The sequence below is a fragment of the Malus sylvestris genome, chromosome 10, assembly GCF_916048215.2.
Source record: "Malus sylvestris chromosome 10, drMalSylv7.2, whole genome shotgun sequence".
NCBI lineage: Eukaryota > Viridiplantae > Streptophyta > Magnoliopsida > Rosales > Rosaceae > Malus > Malus sylvestris.
The window spans coordinates 32817760-32845675 of NC_062269.1; the positions used below are offsets into that span (position 1 = coordinate 32817760).

General features: G+C 42.2%; 2 protein-coding genes across 3 annotated transcripts; both read left to right on the forward strand.

Annotated features, from left to right (window-relative positions):
* The first annotated feature begins 414 nt into the window (after positions 1–414).
* On the forward strand, positions 415–5836 carry LOC126585773 (uncharacterized). Of its 2 annotated transcripts, none has more exons than XM_050250297.1 (2): positions 415–926; positions 5401–5836. In XM_050250297.1, exons 1-2 carry the CDS (start codon positions 553–555, stop codon positions 5762–5764), a joined length of 738 nt encoding a protein of 245 aa, XP_050106254.1. In that variant the 5' UTR covers positions 415–552; the 3' UTR covers positions 5765–5836. The 2 variants fall into 2 exon arrangements, with proteins under 2 accessions (XP_050106254.1, XP_050106255.1); XM_050250298.1 differs by lacking the exon at positions 5401–5836 and adding an exon at positions 1286–1566 and having other exon boundaries at positions 415–988.
* A 2614-nt stretch (positions 5837–8450) lies between these two features.
* LOC126585777 (G-type lectin S-receptor-like serine/threonine-protein kinase At1g61420) lies at positions 8451–27126 on the forward strand. The gene is made up of 4 exons (XM_050250305.1): positions 8451–8845; positions 26449–26651; positions 26744–26949; positions 27066–27126. The coding sequence occupies exons 1-3, from the start codon at positions 8689–8691 to the stop codon at positions 26888–26890; spliced, it is 507 nt and encodes a 168-aa protein (XP_050106262.1). The 5' UTR covers positions 8451–8688; the 3' UTR covers positions 26891–26949; positions 27066–27126.
* Positions 27127–27916: the final 790 nt, after the last annotated feature.

Below are 27916 nucleotides of genomic sequence, written 5' to 3' on the forward strand. Positions count from 1 at the left end.
TTGAAAACGAAAAAGATGCCAAATGAGTGGCGAACGAGCACTTTGGTGCCTATCTACAAGAATAAGGGCGACATACAAAATTGCATGAACTATAGGGGTATTAAGCTAATGAGTCATACAATGAAGCTCTGGGAGAGAGTCATTGAGCATAGATTGAGGCAAGAGACACGGGTTTCGGACAACCAATTCGGGTTCATGCCAGGGCGCTCAACCATGGAGGCAATCTATCTCTTACGAAGATTGATGGAAAGATATAGAGATGGGAAAAAGGATTTACACATGGTCTTTATAGATTTGGAAAAAGCGTATGATAGGGTCCCAAGAAACATTCTTTGGAGGATTTTAGAGAAGAAAGGAGTACGAGTAGCATATATCCAAGCTATAAAGGATATGTATGAAGGAGCAAAGACTGCCGTAAGAACTCATGAAGGACAAACCGAAAGCTTTCCCATAACTGTAGGATTACATCAAGGCTCATCCTTAAGTCCTTACCTTTTTGCGTTGGTAATGGATGAGTTAACATGACATATTCAAGATGATATTCCTTGGTGTATGCTTTTCGCATACGATATAGTGTTGATAGATGAAACTCAGGAAGGGGTAAATGCAAAGCTTAACCTTTGGAGAGAAGTGTTGGAATCTAAAGGTCTTTGCCTAAGCCGATCAAAGACTGAATATATGGAATGCAAGTTCAGTGCAAATGGAGGCCAAAACGAGTTAGGGGTGAGGATCGGAGATCAAGAAATACCAAAGAGCGACCGTTTTCGTTACCTAGGATCTATCTTGCAAAAGAACGGAGAATTAGACGGAGATCTCAACCATAGAATACAAGCTGGATGGATGAAGTGGAAGAGTGCATCCGGCGTGTTGTGTGACCGCCGTATGCCACTGAAGCTCAAGGGAAAATTTTATAGGACGGCAATAAGGTCGGCGATGCTGTATGGCACAGAATGTTGGGCGGTGAAGCATCAACACGTACACAAAATGGGTGTAGCAGATGGAGGCCAAAACGAGTTAGGGGTGAGGATCGGAGATCAAGAAATACCAAAGAGCGACCGTTTTCATTACCTAGGATCTATCTTGCAAAAGAACGGAGAATTAGACGGATATCTCAACCATAGAATACAAGCTGGATGGATGAAGTGGAAGAGTGCATCCGGCGTGTTGTGTGACCGCCGTATGCCACTGAAGCTCAAGGGAAAATTTTATAGGATGGTAATAAGGCCGGCGATGCTGTATGGCACAGAATGTTGGGCGGTAAAGCATCAACACGTACACAAAATAGGTGTAGCGGAGATGAGGATGCTTCGTTGGATGTGTGGGCACACGAGAAAGGATAAGATTAGGAATGAGGATATTCGGGGTAAAGTAGGAGTAGCCGAAATTGAAGGAAAGATGAGAGAAAATCGGTTACGGTGGTTTGGACATGTGCAAAGAATGCCTACTGACGCTCCGATTAGTAGATGCGACTATGGGACAGAGGTTCAGGGCTGAAGGGGTAGAGGAAGACCTAGGAAAACTTTGGAAGATACTCTAAGAAAAGACTTAGAGTACTTGGATCTAACGGAGGAAAACTTTGGAAGAGACTCTAAGATTCATATAGCCGATCCCACTCAGTGACTTGGATTTTCCAAGTCTTCAACCGAGAAGTTTTCCTCACTCGGGAAATTAAGGGAATACTACCTCAACCTACATGCTCCACTCACAAAGCTTCAACATACAAGCTTCAATAAAAGAAAATTCAAAGAACTTAGCGAAGAGGGCTTTGGTGTATTTAACACAATACGTTGAAATGAAGGAAATCTTATTTATTGATATCCCCGATAAGTTACAAATATGTACATATACATGAGTCAAAATAAACAAACAAGAGGGAGCCTTCACAATGGTTGCTTTGGAGAAGTCTCAGCAGTCGGTAGAGCCCCAAAAAGAGAAGGCACCGGAGGGGGATCTTTCGGAGCCTCAGTACTGGACAGAACCCTAGAAGGAGGAGGCATCAGAGGTTGATCATTTGGAGCTTCAGTACGCGGTACAACCCCAGAAGACGAAGGCAATAAATGCCTTTGGAACAAACCCACATATCTCTGATGATCAAGTAAAACCTGACCATCAGATTCCTTCATATGGTCAAGCTTCATTTTCATGTTTGTAACATAGTCATGTGCGAGCCGGTGCAACTGTTTATTCTCATGCTTGAGCCCTCTAATCTCTTGTTTGAGACTCATCATTTCAGCCGCCAATGATTCAACTTGGCGGGTTCGAGCGAATAGGCATTGGGCCATATTAGACACAGAACCTGCACACTGAACACTGAGAGCCAGAGAATCCTTAACAGCCAACTCATCAGACCGTTTGGAAATTAGTCTGTTATCTTTAGGAGTGAGAAGGTTCCTGGCCACCACCGCAGCGGTCATATCATTCTTCATCACGGAATCCCCAACGGTAAGAGGACCAGTAGGGGAGACGAAGGATGGGCATCATATGTTGTCTGGAGAAGGCGGGGCTGCCTCTTCAACAAGGTTTAAGTCAAAACGACGGTTGGAGGGGCTAGACATTTTCAAAGGTGTTGAAGATAGGAGGTCGGACAAATCAAGATCTTAGAAGTGCAAAAATGAAGCTTCTACTGGTGGAGATTCAAGTGTGCTTTGGAACTTAATGCCAGCCCTTATAAAAATCTGCACTCGACGGAGATTCAAAAATCGAAGAGGCGCCTGCTCAGAAATCGAAGAGGTGTTTGCTTTCTCAAAAACTGGGCTGCTCAGAGACCACGAGGGTCGATCTCAGAAATCGAAGAGGCGCTTGCTTTCTAAAAAACTGGGCTGCTAAAAGACCACGAGGGCCGATCTCAGATATCGAAGAGGCACCTACTTTTCCAGCCTTTTCAGCACCTGTCACACGCACACTCAACTTTGCGGAAATTATGGGCATTTTGTCGAAGATTTCTGGTGAAGTAGAAAGCACATGAATTTTACTGTTCAATCACCCACTTCCCACACGCAACAGTAGCTCATGGGTACCACAGATAACTTTGCCAAAGTTCTCTGACAAAGTTGAGACACGTGAAGCTTGCAACTCCCATTACATCGCTCTGACCAAGAAGGGTAAAAGAATAGCAAAGAAACAGCACTAACAAAGTTTAGACACATAAAATTTTGAAGGTCTAGCTACCATATTATTACCCACAAGGGTAAAGGAACAATACCACTGCTGGATAATTGGAAAGTCCCTGTGTGTCAACCTCTGTGCTTCGTGGTAAGGTAGACTAGCAAACATGCCCAACCTTTACTCACATTCGAGAAAACACTCCCAACAAGATTGCTTGCTCCAAAATCGAAGAGGCACCGCCCTTCGAATCTCGAGAGCCAGACTCCCAACATGATTACTTTCTCAAAAATCAAAGAGAGGGTAAAGGAACAGTACCACTGTTGAATAATTGGAAAGTCCCTGTGTGTCAACCTCTGTGCTTCGTGGCAAGGTAGACTAGCAAACATGCCCAACCTTTACTCACATTCGAGAAAACACTCCCAATAAGATTGCTTGCTCCAAAATCGAAGAGGCACCGCCCTCCGAATCTCGAGAGCTAGACTCCCAACATGATTACTTTCTAAAAAATCGAAGAGACACCGCTCTCCGAATCTCGAGAGCCAGACCCCCAGCATGATTGCTTTCTCAAAAATCGAAGAGGCATCGTTCTCCGAATCTCGAGGGCCAGATCCCCGACAGGATTACTTGTTCGAAAACCGAAGAGGCACCACTTTCCCAACTTCAAGAGCCGGATCTCCTTGGATAAAGCTTGTCTGTAATCTTCACACGTAACATCAGCTTTCTAGATACCACAGACCACTTTTTCAAAGTGCTCTGACAGAGTTAAAACATGTGAAGCTGGCAGCTCCCACTACCGTGCTATGACTAAGCAGGGTAAAGGAATAGCATTACTACTTGTTGTTAGGGAGACTCCTATATATGTCGACCTCCATCCCCAACGGACAGGCAGACCTGCAAAAATGCTCAACCCTTCCTCATATTTAAGAGGGCACTCCCAACGAAGCCTTTCGAAATATTCAGCTTTCTTTCCCCCCGATAATACCTTTGCAAAAAGCTATACTAGAGCAAGAATATCTCATATCATCAGGGTTAAAAGCAAGAGTATCCCATATCATGCTTTTTCCCTATCTTTTCCTTTGGCCTTGTTCTTACCTGAAAGACAAGGAGAAAGAGAGCAATCAGTCAGCACTTGGAATCAAGCTTCCAGCCAGGAACTGACTGTCTGGAACCCCTTATCTGATTACTTACCTGGCATTGCTCTCGAGTACTCATCTTCAACATCTTATGCTTCCAGGGAAGATACCGCATTTGCCTGAGGAACAGATAGGGCAAGTGAGAAGGATACAAGGAAGCATGTGGAGACAAGCGGAACAGCACACGTGCCGATACATCCACTACTATGTCAAAAGCAAAAGTATCCCATATCAGCAAGGTGGAACGTACTTTAGATTTGATGGACTTGTTTTGACCCTCAAATTCTTCAATCGGCCTTATACTCTGGAGGAAACCAGAAAACCCTCCAGCCCAGTTCAAGAATAAGCTTGTGGAAAATTACTTCTTCAAAAGCAAAAGTATCCCATATCATCTCTTCTCATTTTTCTTCTCTTTATCCTTCATGTTGCCTGCAAGATAGGGAGAATGTGAACAATCAGCCGGAGCTCTGATTGCTTACCTTGTCTGTCACCTCTTTCAGCAGATCCCCTAGCTCGGCGATTTGGAGGACTCCTACTACATGGTTTGTATCGCGCTTGACCAAGCCTGAAACTACAAGCTTCAAGTGAAATTGATACATTACCTTGTGCATCCCCACCAGTTAAAGATACCACCCCTGGATGGAGGAATAGTACTTCCAGAGAAGATGCCACATCTACCTATGAGACAGATAAGGCAAGTCAAGACGATACCACACTCCAGTACTTAGAAGTTTCGTGATTACGAGATCATTCTCCCACAATATTTCCTAATGTCATTTGTACTACTAAATCATTCACTTGTACTCACTAAAGGAGAGCTTGAACCTATGTACTTGTGTAAACCCTTCACAATTAATGAGAACTCCTCTATTCCGTGGACGTAGCCAATCTGGGTGAACCACGTACATCTTGTGTTTGCTTTCCTATCTCTATCCATTTATATACTTATCCACACTAATGACCGGAGCAATCTAGCGAAGATCACAAAAAGCGACCGTTTTCGCTACCTATGATCTATCTTGCAAAAGAACGGAGAATTAGATGGAGATCTCAACCATAGAATACAAGCTGGATGGATGAAGTGTAAGAGTGCATCCGGCGTGTTGTGTGACCGTCGTAGGCCACTGAAGCTCAAGGAAAATTTTTATAGGACGGCAATAAGGCCAGCGATGTTGTATGGCACAGAATGTTGGGCGGTGAAGTATCAACACGTACACAAAATGGGTGTAGCGGAGATGAGGATGCTCCGTGGGATGTGTGGGCACACGAGAAAGGATAACATTGGGAATGAGGATATCCGAGGTAAAGTAGGAGTAGCCGAAATTGAAGGAAAGATGAGAGAAAATCGGTTCCGGTGGTTTGGACATGTGCAAAGAAGGCCTACTGACGCTCCGGTTCGAAGATGTGACTACGGGACAGAGGTTCAGGGCCGAAGGGGTAGAGGAAGACCTAGGAAAACTTTGGAAGAGACCCTAAGAAAAGACTTAGAGTACTTGGATCTAACGGATGACATGACACAAAACTGAGCGCAATGGCATTCTAGGATTCATAGGCCGACCCCACTTAGTGGGAAAAGGCTTTGTTGTTGTTGTTGTTGTTATCAAGTATCTATACACCTATGGAAGCGAGTATATTGAGGAACACCAGACATGTTAGTACTATACCTTCATCGTCCTACTATGTCAGAATAGGACAAGCCATTTCTTGATAAAACTTCTGATTTGTTTCCACATATTGTATTCGATTCAACCTCTTTTCTTCCTGTAAAAAATGCTGGCCTTGTTGGTATTCATTTGTCAACATACATATGACATCGGACATGATGAGCTGATCAGCTGCATCTTCTTCCACGCATAGCAGACCAACATTGATGCATCTTATCAACTGATCTTCGTACATGAATCGCCTAGCATTGGATCCATTAATTTTAGCCGTGCACCTTCTTTCCATAATCGCAAGCCTGAAATAACCTTATATTCATTTAGGATATCAGACTCTCTAAGTCTCACCTCAAAGAGGAAACATTTTTATCATAGAAAGATTGTATTTGACATAGCTATCTTACTATATTGAGCACGCAATCATTGTAGAAGCTATTATTTTTCCTTCCAGATAATCTCAAGCGTTAATACTCCAAAGCTATATGTCAGATTTTGTAGAAAAGTTTCCCCCCATGGCATACTCAAGAGACAGAAGGCACAATTTAGCTTATACATACATAAATGCATGATTAGTAACCAAAAGTGAATGATGTGATAAGAATGCACTTCTTATTTATAACTTATTATGTCCCAACAATCCTATTTGTGATGCGTGAAAATCCTTGCCATACCAAAGTGAGAAATTTTGGGGGTTTTATTTTCATCAAGTAGTATGTTACTAGTTTTGAAACCTTACCTTATAAACAGGTCCAAACCCCAAAAATCGAACAAGGTTCGTATGTTGAAGTTCATATATACGTATCAATTCATTCTTAAACTCCAACGTTCCTTGCACCGAACATCTTTGTTGTTCACCACTTTGTTAGTGATTTATTTTAAGAGAATTGGTGGTGGCTTTGTTATTTACTGTTGGATTTGTGGCTCATGTAATAGGCATTTGTATTTTGTGAGCCCAACAGCCCAAATTGTTTCGGCCTCAATTGTCCATGTGAAAGAGTGGGTAGGGTTGCTGATGCCTGATGGTTTAATTGGCAGCAGCCATATATAAGGCTTGATGCCTTTTGTTTTAAATGGAGAGCAGCCAACAGCTCTATTGGAAGAAAAGAATGAGAGCGATCCCCCTATGTTGGTAATCACTCATTCGGTACAGATGTTACTTTTGTGGTTTTTGGGACAGGAGTTTAGTATGTATTTTCATCATCTCCATTTGTTTTTGGTTTGAGTGAGAGCTTCAGATTGTACGCGGGAGAGTTTAAAACTCTATTTGTAATCTTTATTTTGATTATTAGTGAAATATTATGGTCCAAATTAGACGTAGGCTTACACTGAGCCAGTACAAACCCTTGTGTCACTTTAGGTTGTTTGTCTTGTCATATATTTCTGTATTAGTTTATTGATTTCATATTTAACGCTTCAACACAACATCCTCAACCACTTAGTTAATGATTTGATATAAGTGAATTATTGGTGGTCTTATCATCCACCACTTGTTTCTTCGTTCACCTCTCAATATGTGGGCATCCATATTATTAGAATAATTGAGTCTGTTTTTACTTTTCCCTAATAATTTAATTTTGTCAAAAATATTTTTCTATTCCTCTCAGTAGTCGTTTTCCCTTTTTTCATTTCTTTTTCTTTTCCACCTATTTACTTTATCAAGAAAAGAATGAAAATTCTCATCAATAATATCTCTTTTTGATCAGGAGGATCATTTCCTTAAGCTCAGGAGATGATCCAAATTTAGAAAAACTCGAGGACAAAATAAAAAGAAAAAAAAGGGGGAGAGAGAATAGAGGGGTGAACAGCTAGAAGAGAAAAAGGGGGGAGAGAGACGGGTCACTTACACAGAGCCCCTTATCAACAGAAAGAAGAGAAAAATGATAAGGTTACAGAAAATAAAATTTTAAACTAAATTCATAAACTAAAAAATGTGAACCAATAGGAAATGAGTACGTTAATCACTACTTAAATTAAAAATCTAATCATCAAAATTTACATAATTTGGTTTACAAATTTTAGTTTAAATATATAGTCTCCTTAGCATTGCCCAGAGAAAAAACTAGGATTGGCGTTGGCCTATGAGTTTTGATCGATAATAGTAAAAAATTAACACTCAATTTCATAAATGTCACTTTTTATAAAATCTTTCAAAAATAACAGAAAAATCACTAAAATAAATTTAAATACCTTCAAAATTAAACCTAATAAACATAAGAATGTAGTTGGTAATGTAATGGAAAACATTCTCATTGCGGCCTCTTTATAACTATGTAGTTTTTCAACGAGGAAAAAAAAATTCAATTGAAAGGAGGTCAGTGAGATTTCGCAAGTGTTTGTCTGAGATTGATCAATGCCCAGCTTTATAAAAACACAAATAAATCAGAAAGAAAAAAAAATTATCTGGTAGGCTTTGACATGTGAGTTGCTGATTGGGAATAATATTGTCGATTGTGAGACAATATTATCCATCTACTATTTACTTTGGTTCCTCCGCATTCAATCAACCAAAAGAGCAAATGTATGGACACATTTGGGCACGAGATAGAGTCCAAAATTACAAGCTAGCTAGTCAGTCAGCACAGGGGACAAATTGATGAATAATTGAAAGAACTATATACAAAAATGAAACAGAAAACGGTTTAGTCTCAGTTACTGCAGCAAATGGAGAAAGATACGAACGACCGCAATCTTGAATCTCCGACTTTCTTGAATTTCTTCTATATATGGATAGATGACCGCCCATATTCGGACAAGTCGATTATGTTCAAGAATTTCACAGGATTTTTCATATGCTTTATGACCTCTTCTGCAATTCTATTCTTCTTGGAGTAAGAAGAGCTCAAAGTTTGGAGCGGCTGAGTTGCTCCCTTACAACTCCCACCAGAATTCCATTAACCCATTTCGGAGAAAGAGAAAGAAAGGGAAAATGCAAAGAAATTAAGAAAAGTAAATAACAATATTCTTCATTCGTACCTTCTTTACATCATAAAAGAGTTTAAATACATATAAAAATAGTAGGGTTTGAAGTGTAATGGGGCTAATTAGTCACAACATAAGTCTAATAGCTTTGAGTCGCATCAAAACTGACATGCACAAGTTCGATATAACCAACTCCCCTAGCGGCCTCACACTTTAAACAATGATGTAGTGGAGATCTATTCAAGTTTTTTTGCTTTTCTGTGTAAATGAGTTTTGGAATTTGAGAGTCCCTTCACATCAGTTTCCTACTATATTTGAATTTTTTTTTTATTTATAAAAAGTGACATTTATGAAATTAAGTGTTAAGTTTTGGCTATTAATGATAAATAGTCTTAGATTGCTCCTTCCCAACATCCCCAAACCAAACCCGAGTCGCGTCAAAGAAGTGTTAGAATACACAAGCCAACAATCATGATCAATGTAGCAATAGGATTACATCTATCACCAACCCCATGCACTTAACTCTACGTGCAATCTGTAGAAACGACTTACCTGATGCTGCTGCCATTGAATGAACAAGTGAATCAGTCTTCTACTTCCAGCACACAGTGATGATCTCTACCAGTAAATAGGGTTTAGTTCTCGAGAGTCTTATTGTGTGGAAGCAGGGACTTCTTCAATATGTATATATACCAAATTATCCTATTAGAGTACCACACATACCAGCCTATAATCAGTAGTGAAGATAAACTCTATCCTTAAGGAAGTTCAAGTCCCATCGTGACTCTTATCTCTTAGTAAATACTAGATGAGAACTTCTGCTAAATCAGCTGCACAATAATTAAACTCCACAACTCCTATTATATCAAGGAACTCAGATTCCTTCAACCACACAACTCGCATAATGAGTTTACGTGTAATTCAAGAAACCTAGTTGTTATCTCATTGTCATTCACACGTAGTCTAACAAGAAGACCCATGGACTCCGCCATCACCGGCCATGGCTGCGATTATAGCTCAGACAGTAAATTTATCATTATTAGCCTCCGTTTGGATTCCGAGAAAATCCGAGAAATTTGAACACCATGTTTGAATTTGGGTGCTACTGGTGAATATTCCCAATTATCAGATTTTGTGCATCTTTTTCCAAACAAACACTCTGACACATTGAAGAGTTATTGGTGAACCAGCTCAGCTTGGAATGGGATGATTAAAAACGTACAAGACACACTATAGCATAGCATTGAACGCGATTAATGTAAAAACTCAAGTACAGCTGCTGTTGAAAAACAAACAAAACAGTTGCACATTCGAAAGATAAAAGCCTTGGTAGTAGAAAAAAGGAAATGATTGGGCGGACAACTATATCATATACGTGCATGAAACATGTGTAGCTCCAATCTTATGAAACCTTTTCCAAAGTTGTGTGCATTTATGTTTCAATGCTACAAATGGGCCTTCCGTCTTGTTCTACATCTATTTGTTGATTGGTTATCTTTTTCAAAGTTTTGTCCGCCACATGGACTGTGAAGTTTAAATCACTTCACACATAAAAATTTTCTTTAGATTTCCAGTTGAGAGGGTGCGATATAGAGCAGAGAGTTGAGAGAGAGATGATAAACCTACATTTCCTCCAGGTCAGCACACCACTCCATGTCAGCAATCCATGCAGTTCTAACTACCTGAGTCATGTGCTGCTAAGCCATGTGCTGCTGACTTGAAATGATTATTCTAAATGGAAGCCATGAAACCTTGTCGACGATGCTGATGAAGATGGACAGAAGAATATTGTATAAACTCACACAGCTAGACAAACACTTTCTGGTAGTTGTTTATTGCATGCGTGGCTTTTATTATTGCATGCGTGTATGTAAATCTTGTATAAAGAACATGCTGCTGTTGAAGAGCAGCAATGACTGAATTCAATTGAGTTGAGTTTATGAAATCAGTCTCTATAAACCTAGTTTAAATTCTATCATGGTATCAAAGAGCTGAAAGTCTCACGACACAACCATTTCTTTTTCCCATGGCTTCTCAATCTACTTCTCTTACCCTCCCAAATGCCTCCTATTTTCTCACCATCAAACTTGATCGTACCAACTACCCCGTTTGGCAAGCTCAAATGCTTCCACTTCTTCGTAGCCGAAACCTTGTTTCCTTTATCGATGGAACCAGTCCATGTCCTTCTGCATTCTTGAAAGATGCGGATGGTAACCTCACTGACGCAGTCAATCCTGCGTTTGACATCTGGGTTCAACAAGATGCCACAGTCCTGTCGTGGATTAACTCCTCCGTTCACCCCACTATTCTTGCTACCTTAATTGGGAAAACTAGCTCCCATTCTGCCTGGACGACCTTACGTGACCGCTATGCTTCGCAGTTCACCGGTCGTCTCCTTCAGCTTCGTAGTGAGTTGATGAATACTCATCGAGGTGACTCTTCCATTTCTGAATTCTTGGATAAGATTAATTGTCTTGCAGATACTCTCTCTCTCTCTGGTGCTCCCGTTTCATATTCGGACATCGTTGCCATCATTCTTAATAATGTTGGTCCTGCTTATGAAAGCACGGTTGCCTCCGCCCAAGCCCGTGACGAGGCGATTACGTACAGTGCTTTGGAAGCACTCCTTCTTAGTGCTGAACGCCGCCAGAAAATGCATTATGCTTTCACTGCAGATACCGGCCCTACTGCATTTGCAGCCACCCGTAATGGTGGTCGTCCATCTCCTCCCTTTAGAGGCCGTGGCTCCTCCTCCGGGTTTCGAGGTCGTGGCAATGGCGGTCGTAGCTCTTTTTCTCGTCACGGATCATCCCATGGCTCTCCATCTCGCCAACCTGTTGACCTCCTTGGTCCTGCTCCCTCTCAGACCTCCTTTCCTAATGGCAGGCTTCAATGCCAAATTTGTACTCGCTATGGCCATTCCGCAATTGACTGCTACAACCGTCTTAACATGTCCTATGAAGGGCGCGTTCCAGCACCAAAGCTTCAGGCTTATGCTGCCAGTGCTCCCACCATCCAGAATTGGCTTTTCGATTCTGGAGCCAATGCCCACATAACCAATGATCCTGCTCAGGTGACGAATGCTCGACCATATCATGGTACTGATCAAGTGAATGGCGTCGTTGGAGGAACAGGTTTGAAAATCTCTCATGTTGGTAACATTTGCATTCGTACACCCCAAGCCCTTTTTCATCTCCCAAACACATTACTTTGCCCTAATGCATCCACTAATATCATTTCCATTCATCGCTTCACCACTTATAATAATTGTTCTCTAACTTTATTCCCACACGCCTATCGTGTTCAGGACCTTCACATGGGGAAGATGATTTTCCACGGCCGGAGTAACAATGGATTCTACCCCTTCTCAACAGTTTCATCATGCACTAAAGGAGTCTCTGCATTCATAGGTGCTAGGGTGTCCAATTCCATTTGGCACTCTAGATTAGGTCATCCATCTTCTCATGTTTTGAAAAGTTTAATTTCTAGCAATAAGTTGCCTATCAATGGCGTTGTAACAAGAGCATTTTGTCAGTCCTGCCCTCTGGGCAAAAGTCACAAGTTACCTTTTAGTTTATCTAATTCAAAATCATCATTTCCTTTGCAATTGGTCCATTCAGATGTATGGACTTCTCCTACTGTTTCAATTAATGGATTTAAATACTATGTGGTTTTTATCGATGATTTCTCTCGATATTCTTGGTTGTATCCATTAAAATTCAAATCTGATGTCTTTTCTACATTGTTGCTTTCAAGAAATTAGTTGAAAATATGTTTAATACCACCATTAAATCTTTTCAAACTGACGGGGGAGGTGAGTATCTTAGTAACAATTTCAAAGCTTTCTTGACTCATCATGGTATTCATCATCGCTTATCTTGCCCACATCATCCCGAACAAAATGGAATTTCAGAGCGTAAACATCGCCATCTTGTTTAAACTGGCCTCACTCTTCTTGCCCATTCCTCATTGCCCACATCCTTTTGGGATGATGCATTTCATACCGCCAATTATTTGATAAATCGTTTACCCACTAAGGTTTTACATAATGACTCTCCCTTTCAAAAACTCTTTCACAAATCTCCTCAATATGATTTCCTAAAGGTTTTTGGGTGTGCATGTTTTCCATATTTTCGACCATATAATAGTAATAAACTTCAGTTTCGTTCCAAACGTTGTGTTTTTCTTGGCTACTCTTTAAATCACCAAGGTTATAGATGTCTTGACATGTCTACAGGAAAAATTTTTGTGTCTCGTCATGTTGTATTTGATGAAACTTGTTTCCCATATAAAGAATCCATTACTCCCGTGTCTCCATCACCAACCATTTCCACCGACACTATGACATTAGACATAGGTCCATCCCTCCCATACCGCCCACAGTCACCTCCCATCCCTCCTAACCCTACTCCACCACCTTTACCCTCAACCGTCACTCCCACGCCTACCCCTCCTTTAATATTACCTATCCTTACTCCTCCTATATCCACTCCTCTAGGACCCACGAATGCAAGTCACATTCCTTCTACATCCTCTTCTTCTCAGAGGATCTTTCCACCTACTCATTCTATGACCACACGTGCCAAGGATGGGATTCACAAACCTAATCCCAAATATGCATTTACTTCTACTGTCACTAATCCTGTGCTTGAGCCTACTTGTTTTACCCAGGCTAACAAATCTCCAGAATGGCGCCAGGCCATGGCAGAAGAGTTTAATGCCCTCTTACGCACTGGAACATGGTCATTGGTTCCCTTTGTTCCCTCCATGAATGTGCTTCCCAATAAATGGGTATATCGGATCAAACGACATTCTGATGGTTCAATACAGCGGTATAAGGCTCGATTAGTCGCCAATGGCTATCACCAACAAGATGGTATTGATTATGACGAGACGTTCAGTCCGGTAGTTACTCATGCAACCATTCGCCTCGTCCTCTCAGTTGTTCTTCACTTCAACTGGCCTCTCAGATAACTTGATGTTCAGAATGCTTTCTTACATGGTTCTTTAGCAGAGGTTGTTTATATGCGGCAGCCTGTAGGATTTGTGGACTCTCAGTTTCCAAATCATGTCTGTCGCTTGCACAAATCACTATATGGTCTCAAACAGGCACCCCGTGCCTGGTTTCAATGTTTTTCCCACCATCTTGAAGATCTAGGGTTTCAGGCATCCCTCGCAGATTCGTCGTTGTTCACATATTTTAATAGGTCCACTGTCATTTACTTATTGATCTACGTTGATGACATCCTTGTTACGGGTAATAACCCTTCTCATATCTCTCAGCTTATTCAACAACTTAGTCAAAAGTTCTCCATGAAGGACTTAGGTCCTTTGCATTATTTTCTGGGCATGGAAATTCAGCGGACACCCACTGCCATGTATCTTACTCAATCCAAGTACATCCTGGACCTTCTCAAAAAGACAAATATGTGTGATGCAAAACCTCTCACCACTCCCGCTACCACTGGACGCAAGTTAAGTCTCTATGAAGGTGAACCTTTATCTGATGGCACACTTTTTCGGAGTATCGTTGGCGCTCTCCAATACCTTCTCTTCATGAGACCGGATATTGCTTTTGCCGTCAATCAGGTCTGTCAATATATGCATTCTCCCACCACTACTCACTGGGCTGCTGTAAAACGCATACTTCGATACTTGAAAGCCACTCCTGATCACGGCATTGTTTATAAACCTAGCTCTCTCACCCTCACTGCCTTTGCTGATGCCGATTATGCCGGGGATCCTGACGATCGGCGCTCAACTGAGGGCTATTGCATTTTTCTGGGTGATAATCTCGTCTCTTGGAGCTCCAAGAAACAGCGCGGGGTGTCTCGATCCAGCACTGAGGCCGAGTACAGATAGCTGGCTTATACGGCAGCCACTTTATCTTGGTTCCGCCATATCTTTCGTGACCTACACCTTTCTCTTTCTCCACCACGGTTGTGGTGCGACAATATCAGTGCCCTTGCTGTTGCCTCTAATCCTGTATATCAGGCGCGAATGCGACACGTTGAAGTTGACTACCACTACGTTCGCGAAAAGGTCGTCCGCAAAGAACTACAAGTTGGCTATGTTGCCACTGCTGATCAAATTGCAGACTTTCTCACCAAAGGTCTGTCCTCTCCTCGTTTCCGTTATCTACTCTCCAAGCTTCCCATGCGTCCACGCCCGCTTCGCTTGCGGGGGCGTGATAAACCTACATTTCCTCCAGGTCAGCACACCACTCCATGTCAGCAATCCATGCAGTTCGAACTACCTGAGTCATGTGCTGCTAAGCCATGTGCTGCTGACTTGAAATGATTATTCTAAATGGAAGCCATGAAATCTTGTCGAAGATGCTGATGAAGATGGACAGAAGAATATTGTATAAACTCACACAGCTAGACAAACACTTTCTGGTAGTTGTTTATTGCATGCGTGGCTTTTATTATTGCATGCGTGTATATAAATCTTGTATAAAGAACATGCTGCTGTTGAAGAGCAGCAATGACTGAATTCAATTGAGTTGAGTTTATGAAATCAGTCTCTATAAACCTAGTTTAAATTCTATCAAGAGAGACGAGAGAGTGAGACGCCAGCGAGGCACACGAGGGATAAAAAGGAGGAAGGAAATGAAGAAAGGAGATCCCGTTCCATCGTGAGATCACTTTGGGCTCATTTGTTATCATTTTGAAAGTTTTGTCGGCCAATTGAACTTTAAAGTTCAAATCAGTTGCAACCAACAAAGAAGAAAGGTTAGGCAGATAATACTTTTACTCTGCCAGTAAGAAACTGCAAATACTAACACTAGTACTGTGGTGGCTACTCTACTGGATTCTGGCAATTTTATCCTACAACAAGTGAACTCTATGGATGGATCGAGGAACCAGATTTTGTGGCAAAGTTTTGATCATCCAATAGACACCCTTTATCCAGGCATGAAATTAGGTGTGAACCATAGAAACGGGCACATTTTGTCACTTACTTCATGGTCAAGTGAGTACGATCCAAAGCCGGGGCCTTTCACCCTTGAATGGGACTACAGAACGCAAGAATTGCAGATTAAGCGACGCGGAGTGGTTCAGTGGACTAGTGGAGCCTCTACAAGTAAGAGATTTAAGCTGCTGATGGGGTGGTATAATTTTAACATTGTTTCAAACAAAAATGAAGACTACTTCTCTCTAAACCAGACTTCTACATCACAATGGTTCTTAACAACAGCTGGAGTACTGGATGACTTGGAAGGAGATGTTATTGCAAGAGCAGATAACTGTTATGGCTATAACAGAGATGGGAGGTGCAAGAGATGGGCGGAGAAGCCAACTTGCAGACATGTTGGTGACACATTCGAGATAAAAAATGGTTTCAACTCAAATTCAACCTTCCCGACTGATTCTAATAGAAGTCTAAGTCTTAGTGATTGTAAATATTCTTGTTGGAAAAATTGCGACTGTTTTGGATTCAACTTTCTATTTGAATATTATACAGGAATAAACTGGGAGTTCATTCCAGGCTTCACTAGTGATACTACACTTTGTTTTTATATGTTGAAAACAAAGTCACCTCGCAATAATGGTAGGTCAATCATTAACCTTTTCAACTAAGAACTTACCCACTAGCTACTATATCATACCTGTTCGTCGCAGGAATCTCCTGGCAGACGAGCACACAGCTCCCCTGGGAGAATGGCGTCGGTTGAGGGTATCTGTCGTACTTCTGCTTTCTTCTTGGGCTCGCTCGGGCAAGCCTTTGTCGGGCAGATCTTGGTCGGGCAAGACACACTTCGGGCAAGGCTCGTCGGGCAGTTCTGAAAGAGAAAGACAGAGTTAATTTGAAAGGGTGCCTTCGTGGGGCCTTAGATGTAGGCCTTAAGGCTCACAATCAAGATTAACTTTGTAATGCTCAGGCGTGCCACTGCCATCTTCAGTATGGCAGATGTTGAATGGGTGTTAAGCTTTAATTGAATATGTATACGCCCGAGAAACCAAGTTAGATATAACAGGTGCCTTTGTGAGGCCTTAGGTATAGGCCTTGAGGCTTCCTGTCAAACTAAACCAGCGCTTGGATGTATCATATTTGGCCTTTTATGGTTGCCAGAGTTTTATCACTATTATACCTTTGATTATCTGAATCCAAGAGGTAGGACGAACCCAAATGAGTGCCTTTGTAGGGCCTTAGGTATAGGCCTTGAGGCTTCCCATCAGAGTTAATCCCTATACTCGGACCAACTAGACCGCAACATGAAATGAAGCTAAATAGATGCCTTCGTGGGGCCTTAGGTGTAGGCCTTGAGGCTTTCTATCAGAATTCACTCCCTGCTTAAGCCTTTTCTATGAATCAAAATATAATAGCAACGAAACGGAGAAATAGATCGATTACTTGCGCCCCAAGTAACTTCGGACTTCTCGCTTATCAAGGATTGTCGTGGATGGGTTGAGTCCACATAGAGTTCTTTTTTATGCCTTGAGGCCAAGGACTTTTAAACTGATCTTTAAATTACATGCCCGCCGGGCTTAAGACTTAGATCTGATTTGAACTCTGACGCGATTCAGATCGAATCCAAGTGCTGAAGACTCATTTTCACTATGACTTTGCTAGAAATAACTTGTATATAACTGGGAATATATAACATGTTATTGTGCTTTTTAAGAAAAAGAAAAGACAAAGACAGAGCAAAGATAGTCGGGTAAGTTTGAACCTTATCGGCCAAGGCTGAACTTCTTACAAAATCTATCTATGTAGCTCTGTCAGAGGTCTGAAAGCTTTTAGAGGGGTTGACGGGGGAGAAGAGGATACAAAATGAATCGATACCACCATGAACGAGGTAGCAGAGCTATTACAGGGGTTTGGGAAGGGTTATCCCGAATGGGATGAAGGCTTGTGCTGACTACAGCTTCGTTGAAGGCAAATCTGGCTTGAGCAGAGTTTTGGCTTTTGTTTGTTTGTTTGAGTGTCCTTAATTCTGTCTTCTCTTCCTCCTTTTATAGACGGCTTCAGCTTGGGTTCCTGTAGCAATGGCGGTTGCCCGAATGCGGTTTGGTGATGACTCACTATCTTTTTTACATGAATGCCACCAATAAAGTAATTTATTGGGCTGTGCAGTGACTGAATAACCTACCCCCTGTGGTCTTTGAGCAGGTAAGCAGGTGGCCTTTGTAATTTGTGCCCAGCCGAAAGCCTCTTTCCTGCCTCCTAAGTTTTCCTCTGGGCCTTGGGTTTGGGCCGACTCTCTCTCTGGCCCAAAGTTCAGATTTTATCCCAAACAATGCCCCCTTCAATTGTTGTTAAGGTTGGGATCCCAAGCGCCAACATTAAATGAATAACAGCATGCGTGTCCTTTGAGCTTCTTACGACCTTTAAACTGCCTTCCGGTTTTCTATAAAATCTGGCTTTGGAAACCCTTCATCCACCTTGAATCCCTCCGTCTTTCCACTGAGAAATGGGTTCCTCAGGTTTTGAGTGGAGTTTCCTGAAACTCCCCTTTCGTGAGAAAAGAAAGTTTTCATCTGATGATTGCTACCTCCAACACCTTTGGTCGATCACCCCTCTACCTCCAACACCCTTGGTCAGGCGGTCTCCTCTTGATGACTGATCTTCCCACCACTTGTGGTGATAAGTTGGGCTTCATCATCATACATGGTGAAGATCTTGTAGGAGGGTCCCCTACCAAGCTCATGTTGGCCGCACAACCCGATCACCTGATTGGGTTTCAACCAAGAAGATAGCGGGAAACCAGTTGAAGACACCAACACTTTCAGAGGGGATCAAATGTAATACATAAGATTTGGTATCTTGTAATCTCATCAATTTGTCGACATGAAATAAGTATTTTTATCTATTTCTGCATCTCTGCCCTCTTTAAATGTTTGGATGAACAAAATACCGTATGCGAATTTCTACGGTCTGTCTTATTCTGCTCCCTCTTCGATATAGCAATCCCTAACATCCCATAATGTAGGACAATATTTCTTCAAGAATTTTGCATTAATAGGGTGTTTCTGCTCACTGCCTTCGAGGTCTGCCAGATAATATCCTCCTTTGTTCAAAACCCGACTAATAATAAAAGGACCTTCCCATGTCGGGCTCCATTTCCCAAAGCCACACAGCTGAGCGCCTAGCGGGAGGACCGTTTTCCACACTAAATCTCCTTCCTTGAAAGACTTTAACTTCACCCTTTTGTTATAAGCTCGGGCAACAGCAATCTTTCCTTCTTGAATCTGGTTCAAGGCTTCAATTCGGGCTGCATCCAGATCTTCAATACCTTGACACATGGCTTCGATATATTCTGAACTATGCAACCCAAATTGGTTTTGAATTCTTACGGAACTGACGTTGATTTCCATAGGAAGCACTGCATCTTGCCCGAAAGTCAAGGCATAAGGAGTCGTGCCTGTCCCCGCTCTTTTAGAAGTCCGGTATGCCCACAATGTGTTCCCTAACATCTCATGCCACCTTTCTGGACTATCAATCACCATCCTTTTAATAATGTTGACCAAGATCTTGTTGCTGGCCTCTGCTTGCCCATTTGACTGAGGGTTGTATGGACTGGATTGGATCATCTTTATTTTATACTTGCTTGCAAATTCTTCAACCTCCTTTGAAATAAAAGATGGCCCACGATCCGTTACTATAGTTTCAGGCACCCCATACCTGTGCAGGATCTTAGTCTCAATAAAATTCTTGACCACGGCTGAAGTTATAGATTTTACTGCCGATGCTTCTACCCATTTGGTGAAGTAATCCGTTGCCACAATTATGAAAGTATGCCCCTTACTAGAGGCCGGATAAATCTGCCCGATGAAGTCCATTGCCCATCCTCGGAACGGCCAGGGCTTGACCACCGGATTGAGAGGTACTGATGGTACGTGCTGGAGAGGTCCATGTCTCTGACATTCTTCACATCCGCGGGCATAGGACTTACAATCTTTTTCCATGTCGGGCCAGAAATAACCATACCTTCTGAGTAGCCATCTCATCTTTGTTCCTGCTTGATGTGCTCCACATATTCCCTCATGTACTTCGGCCATTACTCTCATGGATTCTTCTAGGCCTAAGCATTTTAATAGCAACCCGTCTGGGGTCTTTCTCAACAGATTTTTTGTCCACAATACATACTTGGTTGCTTGCTGCCTGTTCTTCTTACTTGTGGATGAAGAAGGATCTTTCAGATACTGGGTAATAGGTGTCCTCCAATCTTCCACCTCGGTCTCTAGAACCATTACATCCAGACTGAACTTCCGATCTAAGATAGAGGGAAGGTTTCTTGTTTGGATCTCAACATCAACACCATACCTCCTTTCTTGCATTGGTACTCCTGAAGCTAGTTGCGCCATTTCATTGGCTGCTAAGTTAGATCCTCTAGGAATATGATTGACTGATATCTCAGACTCCCACAAACCTAGCAGTTGTGTTGCTGCCATATAGTATCCTGCCATAGTGATATGTCTGCATTTGAACTCGCCATTTAGTTGATTTATCACTAACTCTGAATCACCAAAGATCTCTACTTCAGTTGCCCCCAAGTCCATCAGGATTTCCAAGCCGATAATCAATGCCTCATATTCCGCCCGATTATTGGTATTTTCTTGATAATCAAGTAGGAAGGAATAGTAATGATAAACCCCTTGAGGGTTTATAATCACAATTCCAGCTCCTGCTGCCTTCTGAGTGTAGGATCCATCGAAATATAGCTTCCAAGGTGTAATCCAAAGACCTGCTACTCTCCTTATCTCTTGCTGGATCCAATCTTCTTTGCCCGAAACATCACTTCTTGGTGGGATCCAAACATTAGCAACTTCTAAACTTCCCGGGATATTGATTTCCTCGCTTTGAGACTCCTGATGTTCGGTCAGGAAGTCAGCAATTGCCTGGCCTTTAACTGCCCTCTAGGGTATGTACTGAAAACTGAATTCTGATAATGCTAGAATCCACTTCCCAATCCTCCCTGCTAGCATAGGTCTTGACAACATATACTTTATCACATCTGTTTTGGCGATAATGTGCACATGACAAGGTAGCATGTAATGCCTTAGCTTGCTGGCAGTAAAATATAGAGCCAAACACAGTTTTTCCACCGGAGAATATCTTGTTTCTACCTCGGTCAGAATTCTGCTGAGGTAATACACAGCCTGCTCTTTTCCTCCTTCATTATTCTGGGCTAGTAGACTCCCAATTGACCTTTCCGATGCAGAAATATATATTTTCAATGGCTTTCCCCTTTGAGGTGGCACCAGCACTGGTGGGGAAGTTAAATAAGCCTTGATGCTATCAAATGCCTGCTGGTGGGTTGGCCCCCACTCAAAATTCTCCCTATCCTTCAATCTCAGTAGTGGAGTTAGCGGCTGGATTTTGCCCGCCAAATTGGCAATGAATCTCCTTAAGAAGTTGATTTTCCCTAGCAATCTCTGAAGCTGTACTTTGTTGGTAGGTGGAAGTGACTCTAATATTGCCCGAGATTTATTTTTGTCCACCTCCACACCTATCTGATGCACCAAGAATCCCAAAAAATTGCCCGCTCTTACTCCAAAAGCGCATTTCTTTGGATTCATCTTCAACTTGTGGATCCGCATCCTCATCAATGCTTGCTTGAGGTCCACGAGATGCTGCTCTTCTGTCTTAGATTTCACCACAATGTCATCTATATACACCTCCATGCTTTGGCCAATTAAATCATGAAAAATGGCATTCATTGCCCTTTGATACGTGGCGCCTGCATTCTTGAGCCCGAATGGCATGACCAAATATTCATATGCCCCCACATGACCAGGACATCTAAAAGCTGTCTTATGAATATCCTCTGGCGCCATCTTTATTTGATTGTAACCGGCATTTCCATCCATAAACGATAAAACTTTATGCTTTGCTACAGCATCTATGGATAAGTCAGCCATGGGCATGGGATATTCATCCTTTGGTGTGGCGCTATTAATATTCCTATAATCAACACAACACCGTACTGCTTTTGTTATAGCTTTCAAAACGGGTACAATGTTGGCTAGCCACTCTACATATTTGGCTGGTCTAATAAAGCCAGCTTTCACCAGCCTTTCAATTTCTTCTTTGACTTTTTCTTCTATCTCCTTTGACATCCTTCGTGGTGCCTGCTTGACAGGTTTATATCCTTCCTTGATGGGCATTCTATGTTCCACCAAGGCTGGGTCTAATCCTGGCATCTCGGTGTAATGCCAAGCAAAACAATCTTTGAATTCTTGCAAAAGAGAGATAATCTTGGCCCGATCCTCAATCCTTAATAAACCGCTGATTTGAATTGGTCTCGGATCCTTTTCTGTGCCTAGATCAATAACTTCCAATGGATCCTGGACTTCTGGAGGTGGCTTATCGGGTTCTGCACACAAAAATTCAACTAACTCCGGATTCTCGGGCAGACCATCTGGCTCGTCTATGTCGTAAACGCATTCGGCCATTTGAATGGCCTTATCTAACTCCTCTGCGCAAGATTCTTCCTCATTTTCCTGCTGGCTGGTAGAAACTCTCCCCTGCCACTCCTGCTCTTCTTTATCCAAAAGCTTTTCTTCCTGTCTTCTTCCCTTTCCATACACCAACAGTCTTTTAATCAGGGATCTGACTGCCATGACCTGATCTTTCTTCTTTTGTTTAATCATTGATGGTATAGAGAGTTTGGTATAAGACAGGGTCTCTCCCACTCTTCCTTGGTAAGGAGCATCCCTTGTTCTAGAAGCTTTCGGGCCGTCACCTTGGTAGGGCGGCCGTTCTCATCAGCTCCTAAACATTTCAAAATTCCCACGTTGGGATTGTAGAAATTTGCTTCTGCAACATTAGCTGAGGGGAGGAACGGCCGTGATTCGGCCTCTACCAACTCCCAAAAGCTTGATCCTTCAGTACTTGGCTCGTGGTATACAGCCACTTGTTGATGAAGAGTAGAAGGTATGGCTAAACTTTGATGAATCCAATCTCTTCCAAGTAGGGCCCCGTAAGTAGAAGTGCAGTCTACTACAAAGAACGCCAACATTATTTTCTTGGACCCCAGATCTACCTCCAAAGGTAATATCCCATGAGTCCTGGTGATGGCACCTGAAAAGCTCGAGACTGTAAGGTTTGTGGGAATAAGATTTTCAGTGCTTCTCCCCATCCTCTTCATCTGCTTGGTTGGCAATATGTTAACAGCCGCCCCTCCATCAATCAAAATTCTTTTGACAGGTACACCTTCCAGATGAGCTGAAACGTATATAGGTTTCAGGTGGTTGGCCAACGAAATACTTGGGCGGCTGAACACCATTTTATCTGTGTAAATTCGTAGGGGACCACCTTTAGGTACTTTTGAGGATTCAACCTTGTCTGAATCTTCCTCTGTAACTACCTCCACATTGACGTGAGCCATCATCGGCTCAGTTGTTAAATAATCACCTTCCATGGTAGCGGGCTGGTCAGGCCTGGCGCCAAATATGGCGGATAATACATACGTCATGTTGATGTGAAAGTTGATGGGTTCGAGCAAGTCCTCCTTCTTGCTCCCAATGTGATCCATGAACTCGTCTAACCAGGCCATTGCATCGGCTGGTAGTAAGGGCTCTGGTATCCCTTCCTGTTGTGGTTGATTCATGTCTTCGTACAACGCTTGCTTTGGAACTTCACCAAACGGATCCAAAGGCAAAAAGGGTGGTCTCTTCTCATATGCAACAGTTTCCTCATGGGTGGGCCCTGGCCTCCAACCAGATGTTGGCATCATAGTCAGATCTTCCTGAGCCCTTCTTAAGATCCTATACTTGCCAGGGTGATGGCTTTGTGGCACATGATTCCCCATACCCTCCGTCTTGCCGTTGGCCCTTTCTACTTCCTTCTTACTTCGCCAACGAAGCTGACTACTACTTCCAGATGTTGCCCTCTCTGGCTTTTGATTTTTTGAGGCTTCAGAGGTGATGGGGGTCATCAGGGAATTCATGTAGGCTTTGTGCTGCCTTTGAACCCTTCTGACCATGGATGCTCCCATTGGTCTGGTGGGCTGCCCATCTTTTCCAACTACGTACCATTTCCGTCCACGATATGCAGGAGTTGCTTTCTTAACAGGATTAGCTATCCCATCAGTTCTTTTGACTTCCTTCCCCTTTTGGCCCTTTTGAAGCTGCTCTGTACTTCTTTGGAGTTTGGCTTCTATGTCCTCTGCCCCGTCAGAAACTTCATAGTTCCGAAATACTTCTGACAACGCCTTGGGTTGGGAATCACCTCCTAAACGTTGAAAAATGCTTCGGGAAGTATTTTTTCTTGTTGCCTGCTTAAGCCTTTCGCGGGCTTCTCTTTTAATCAACTCGTGATCAATAAGGACTCCAGCTGGGGGAATCTCGAGTTCACATTCACACTGGCATTTACTACACATAACCAGCCCTTTGATTATGGCAGCCTTTGGGTACTCGGATGGTTTGCCTATCTCTTCCGTAGGTCGTGTGGCTAGTTTCCCTTCTTCTTCTTCCCTTATAATTTTCCCTTTTCCTTTCTCTACCCAGGTCATGTTGAGCATGTTTACCGGGGCTTCAGAAAAGGGCAACACAGGGTTGACTATGACTACCTCATCTGGTTGGGTAGCCCTGTGTCTTTCTCCTTTGGGAGGAGCCAAACCTGTCTCATTTCTAGAGCCTAGGGAGGCTTCATTCAGTCTCTGTAGCATTTGAAACAATGTATTCTGTAAATCTTCTGGCATGGTTATCTTTATCTTCAGATCAGAGGATCCCACCGGGCGTGCCAAAACTATGTTCGTCGCAGGAATCTCCTGGCAGACGAGCACACAGCTCCCCTGGGAGAATGGCGTCGGTTGAGGGTATCTGTCGTACTTCTGCTTTCTTCTTGGGCTCGCTCGGGCAAGCCTTTGTCGGGCAGATCTTGGTCGGGCAAGACACACTTCGGGCAAGGCTCGTCGGGCAGTTCTGAAAGAGAAAGACAGAGTTAATTTGAAAGGGTGCCTTCGTGGGGCCTTAGATGTAGGCCTTAAGGCTCACAATCAAGATTAACTTTGTAATGCTCAGGCGTGCCACTGCCATCTTCAGTATGGCAGATGTTGAATGGGTGTTAAGCTTTAATTGAATATGTATACGCCCGAGAAACCAAGTTAGATATAACAGGTGCCTTTGTGAGGCCTTAGGTATAGGCCTTGAGGCTTCCTGTCAAACTAAACCAGCGCTTGGATGTATCATATTTGGCCTTTTATGGTTGCCAGAGTTTTATCACTATTATACCTTTGATTATCTGAATCCAAGAGGTAGGACGAACCCAAATGAGTGCCTTTGTAGGGCCTTAGGTATAGGCCTTGAGGCTTCCCATCAGAGTTAATCCCTATACTCGGACCAACTAGACCGCAACATGAAATGAAGCTAAATAGATGCCTTCGTGGGGCCTTAGGTGTAGGCCTTGAGGCTTTCTATCAGAATTCACTCCCTGCTTAAGCCTTTTCTATGAATCAAAATATAATAGCAACGAAACGGAGAAATAGATCGATTACTTGCGCCCCAAGTAACTTCGGACTTCTCGCTTATCAAGGATTGTCGTGGATGGGTTGAGTCCACATAGAGTTCTTTTTTATGCCTTGAGGCCAAGGACTTTTAAACTGATCTTTAAATTACATGCCCGCCGGGCTTAAGACTTAGATCTGATTTGAACTCTGACGCGATTCAGATCGAATCCAAGTGCTGAAGACTCATTTTCACTATGACTTTGCTAGAAATAACTTGTATATAACTGGGAATATATAACATGTTATTGTGCTTTTTAAGAAAAAGAAAAGACAAAGACAGAGCAAAGATAGTCGGGTAAGTTTGAACCTTATCGGCCAAGGCTGAACTTCTTACAAAATCTATCTATGTAGCTCTGTCAGAGGTCTGAAAGCTTTTAGAGGGGTTGACGGGGGAGAAGAGGATACAAAATGAATCGATACCACCATGAACGAGGTAGCAGAGCTATTACAGGGGTTTGGGAAGGGTTATCCCGAATGGGATGAAGGCTTGTGCTGACTACAGCTTCGTTGAAGGCAAATCTGGCTTGAGCAGAGTTTTGGCTTTTGTTTGTTTGTTTGAGTGTCCTTAATTCTGTCTTCTCTTCCTCCTTTTATAGACGGCTTCAGCTTGGGTTCCTGTAGCAATGGCGGTTGCCCGAATGCGGTTTGGTGATGACTCACTATCTTTTTTACATGAATGCCACCAATAAAGTAATTTATTGGGCTGTGCAGTGACTGAATAACCTACCCCCTGTGGTCTTTGAGCAGGTAAGCAGGTGGCCTTTGTAATTTGTGCCCAGCCGAAAGCCTCTTTCCTGCCTCCTAAGTTTTCCTCTGGGCCTTGGGTTTGGGCCGACTCTCTCTCTGGCCCAAAGTTCAGATTTTATCCCAAACAATACCGGTTCAGATCGTCCCGCAACAGGAGACGCATAAAACAACGAAGGAAATTTGGCCGCGCTCACACACACACTAGTATATATGCAATTGAATGACAAGTACATTTACTAATGAATGCATATAGAAAAAAGCGGATATTTATTGGCACTGGTATAACAGCTGCTACTAGTCCCATGCATCGCTTACTATGTACTATGAAGACGAAAATTTGCACTTTCAGGTACACAAAGTTATTCACGTCAATGAAAGTTTTTGTCATGAATGTAAAATATATTTTGTACCTTAATTTACATAGGCGAGAATGAGGCAAGGATCATTGAGGATGAATTGCGTGACTTAATGAAATCTGATCGACCTACTGATGCTACTGCACTTCAAAATGATGGAAATATGAGACCTGATTTAAGTATCTTTAGTTATGCATCTCTAATGGCTGCCACATGTAATTTCTCACCAGAAAACAAGCTCGGACAAGGGGGATTTGGTCCGGTTTATAAGGTAAGGTTTTAAATCATATAATGTTATATTTCGTCTATTGATGCTAAAAACTTATAGCTGATCAGGTGAGATATTGTGCATCACTAATTCAGGGAAAATTGGTGACGGGACAAGAAGTAGCTGTTAAGAGGCTTTCAAAATGTTCAGGGCAAGGATCATTGGAGTTTAAGAATGAATTGATACTCATATATGAACTCCAACATAAATGTCAAACTTTTTGGATTTTGCATTCATGGTGAAGAAAGGATGCTCATATAAGAGTATATGCCAAACAAAAGTTTGGACTACTTTTTATTCGGTTGGTAACACTCCCTTTAATCCTACTGCTTGATTTATTTTTGTTTCGGATTTGCGTGATATGTCAAAAATACACAGATCATTGTCAATCTAATAATTCTTCTATATACTAAGCAGATTCAACAAGAGTCACGCTACTTGGTTGGAAGAATCGTTTTAGTATAATTGAAGGAATTGCTCAAGGATTGCTTTGGTTGGAAGAAGCGTTTTAGTATAATCTTCATTTTTGTAATTTTTGGTAATTTTTAAAAATAGTTGAATTTTCCGACAAGTCGGGGCGGCCAACTGCCACCCGCGGCGGCGCGTGCGGTGGCGGCCTGGCCGGTGGGTCGACGATGTCCTTTTAAGTTTAATTATATGCCCTGGTTTCATAATTGATATCCTTGTGATATGGTTTGATTGTTTGAACCTAGTTTTATTACAATACGTGGTTAGGTCAAAAATATGATTCGACGATCCGACCGTTAGATCGTCACCAAACCTTAATGTGTGATAGAACATAATATTTTTGGATCATAGAAACTTACGGATCAAGAATCTGATGTACGGATCTTGCCTAATTGGATTTCTAAGTTTGTAAAATTAAATGTCGATCGTCACTTGAATTTTGAAATTGGCGGAGATCCAATCGTCGGATCGTGTTGAGATTTTAGTATGTTGTTATTTGAGCATAATGTAGACTTTGAAAAGTTACGGATCGGAAATCCAAGGTACATATCTTCTGAATCAAATTACGTAAGTTTGTGGACCATATTGTTGATCGAGAATTGACTTTTGGTCAACATGTCATGAAGCGTCCTAATTACTAAAATTAGTACTATGGGAGACTTAAGTGAGATCTAGTGGGACTACATTGGTTGGAGAGTGACTTGAATACTTGTGATATTGTTATTATCTTAATTTCTTATATTGGTATTAATTATGAATATGAATTGGTCTTATAAATAGGATTTCTATTGACATATGAT

Excerpts from the sequence above, each read along its gene's own strand:
- LOC126585773 (XM_050250297.1), top strand. The coding sequence starts at position 553 with ATGCTTTTCGCATACGATATAGTGTTGATAGATGAAACTCAGGAAGGG. Across the intron at positions 927-5,400 it reads TTTTATAGGACGGCAATAAG|GCCAGCGATGTTGTATGGCA; the intron begins GTCGGCGATGCT and ends GACGGCAATAAG.
- LOC126585777 (XM_050250305.1), top strand. The coding sequence starts at position 8,689 with ATGCTTTATGACCTCTTCTGCAATTCTATTCTTCTTGGAGTAAGAAGA. Across the intron at positions 8,846-26,448 it reads ATGCAAAGAAATTAAGAAAA|GCGAGAATGAGGCAAGGATC; the intron begins GTAAATAACAAT and ends TAATTTACATAG. Across the intron at positions 26,652-26,743 it reads GATTTGGTCCGGTTTATAAG|GGAAAATTGGTGACGGGACA; the intron begins GTAAGGTTTTAA and ends TCACTAATTCAG.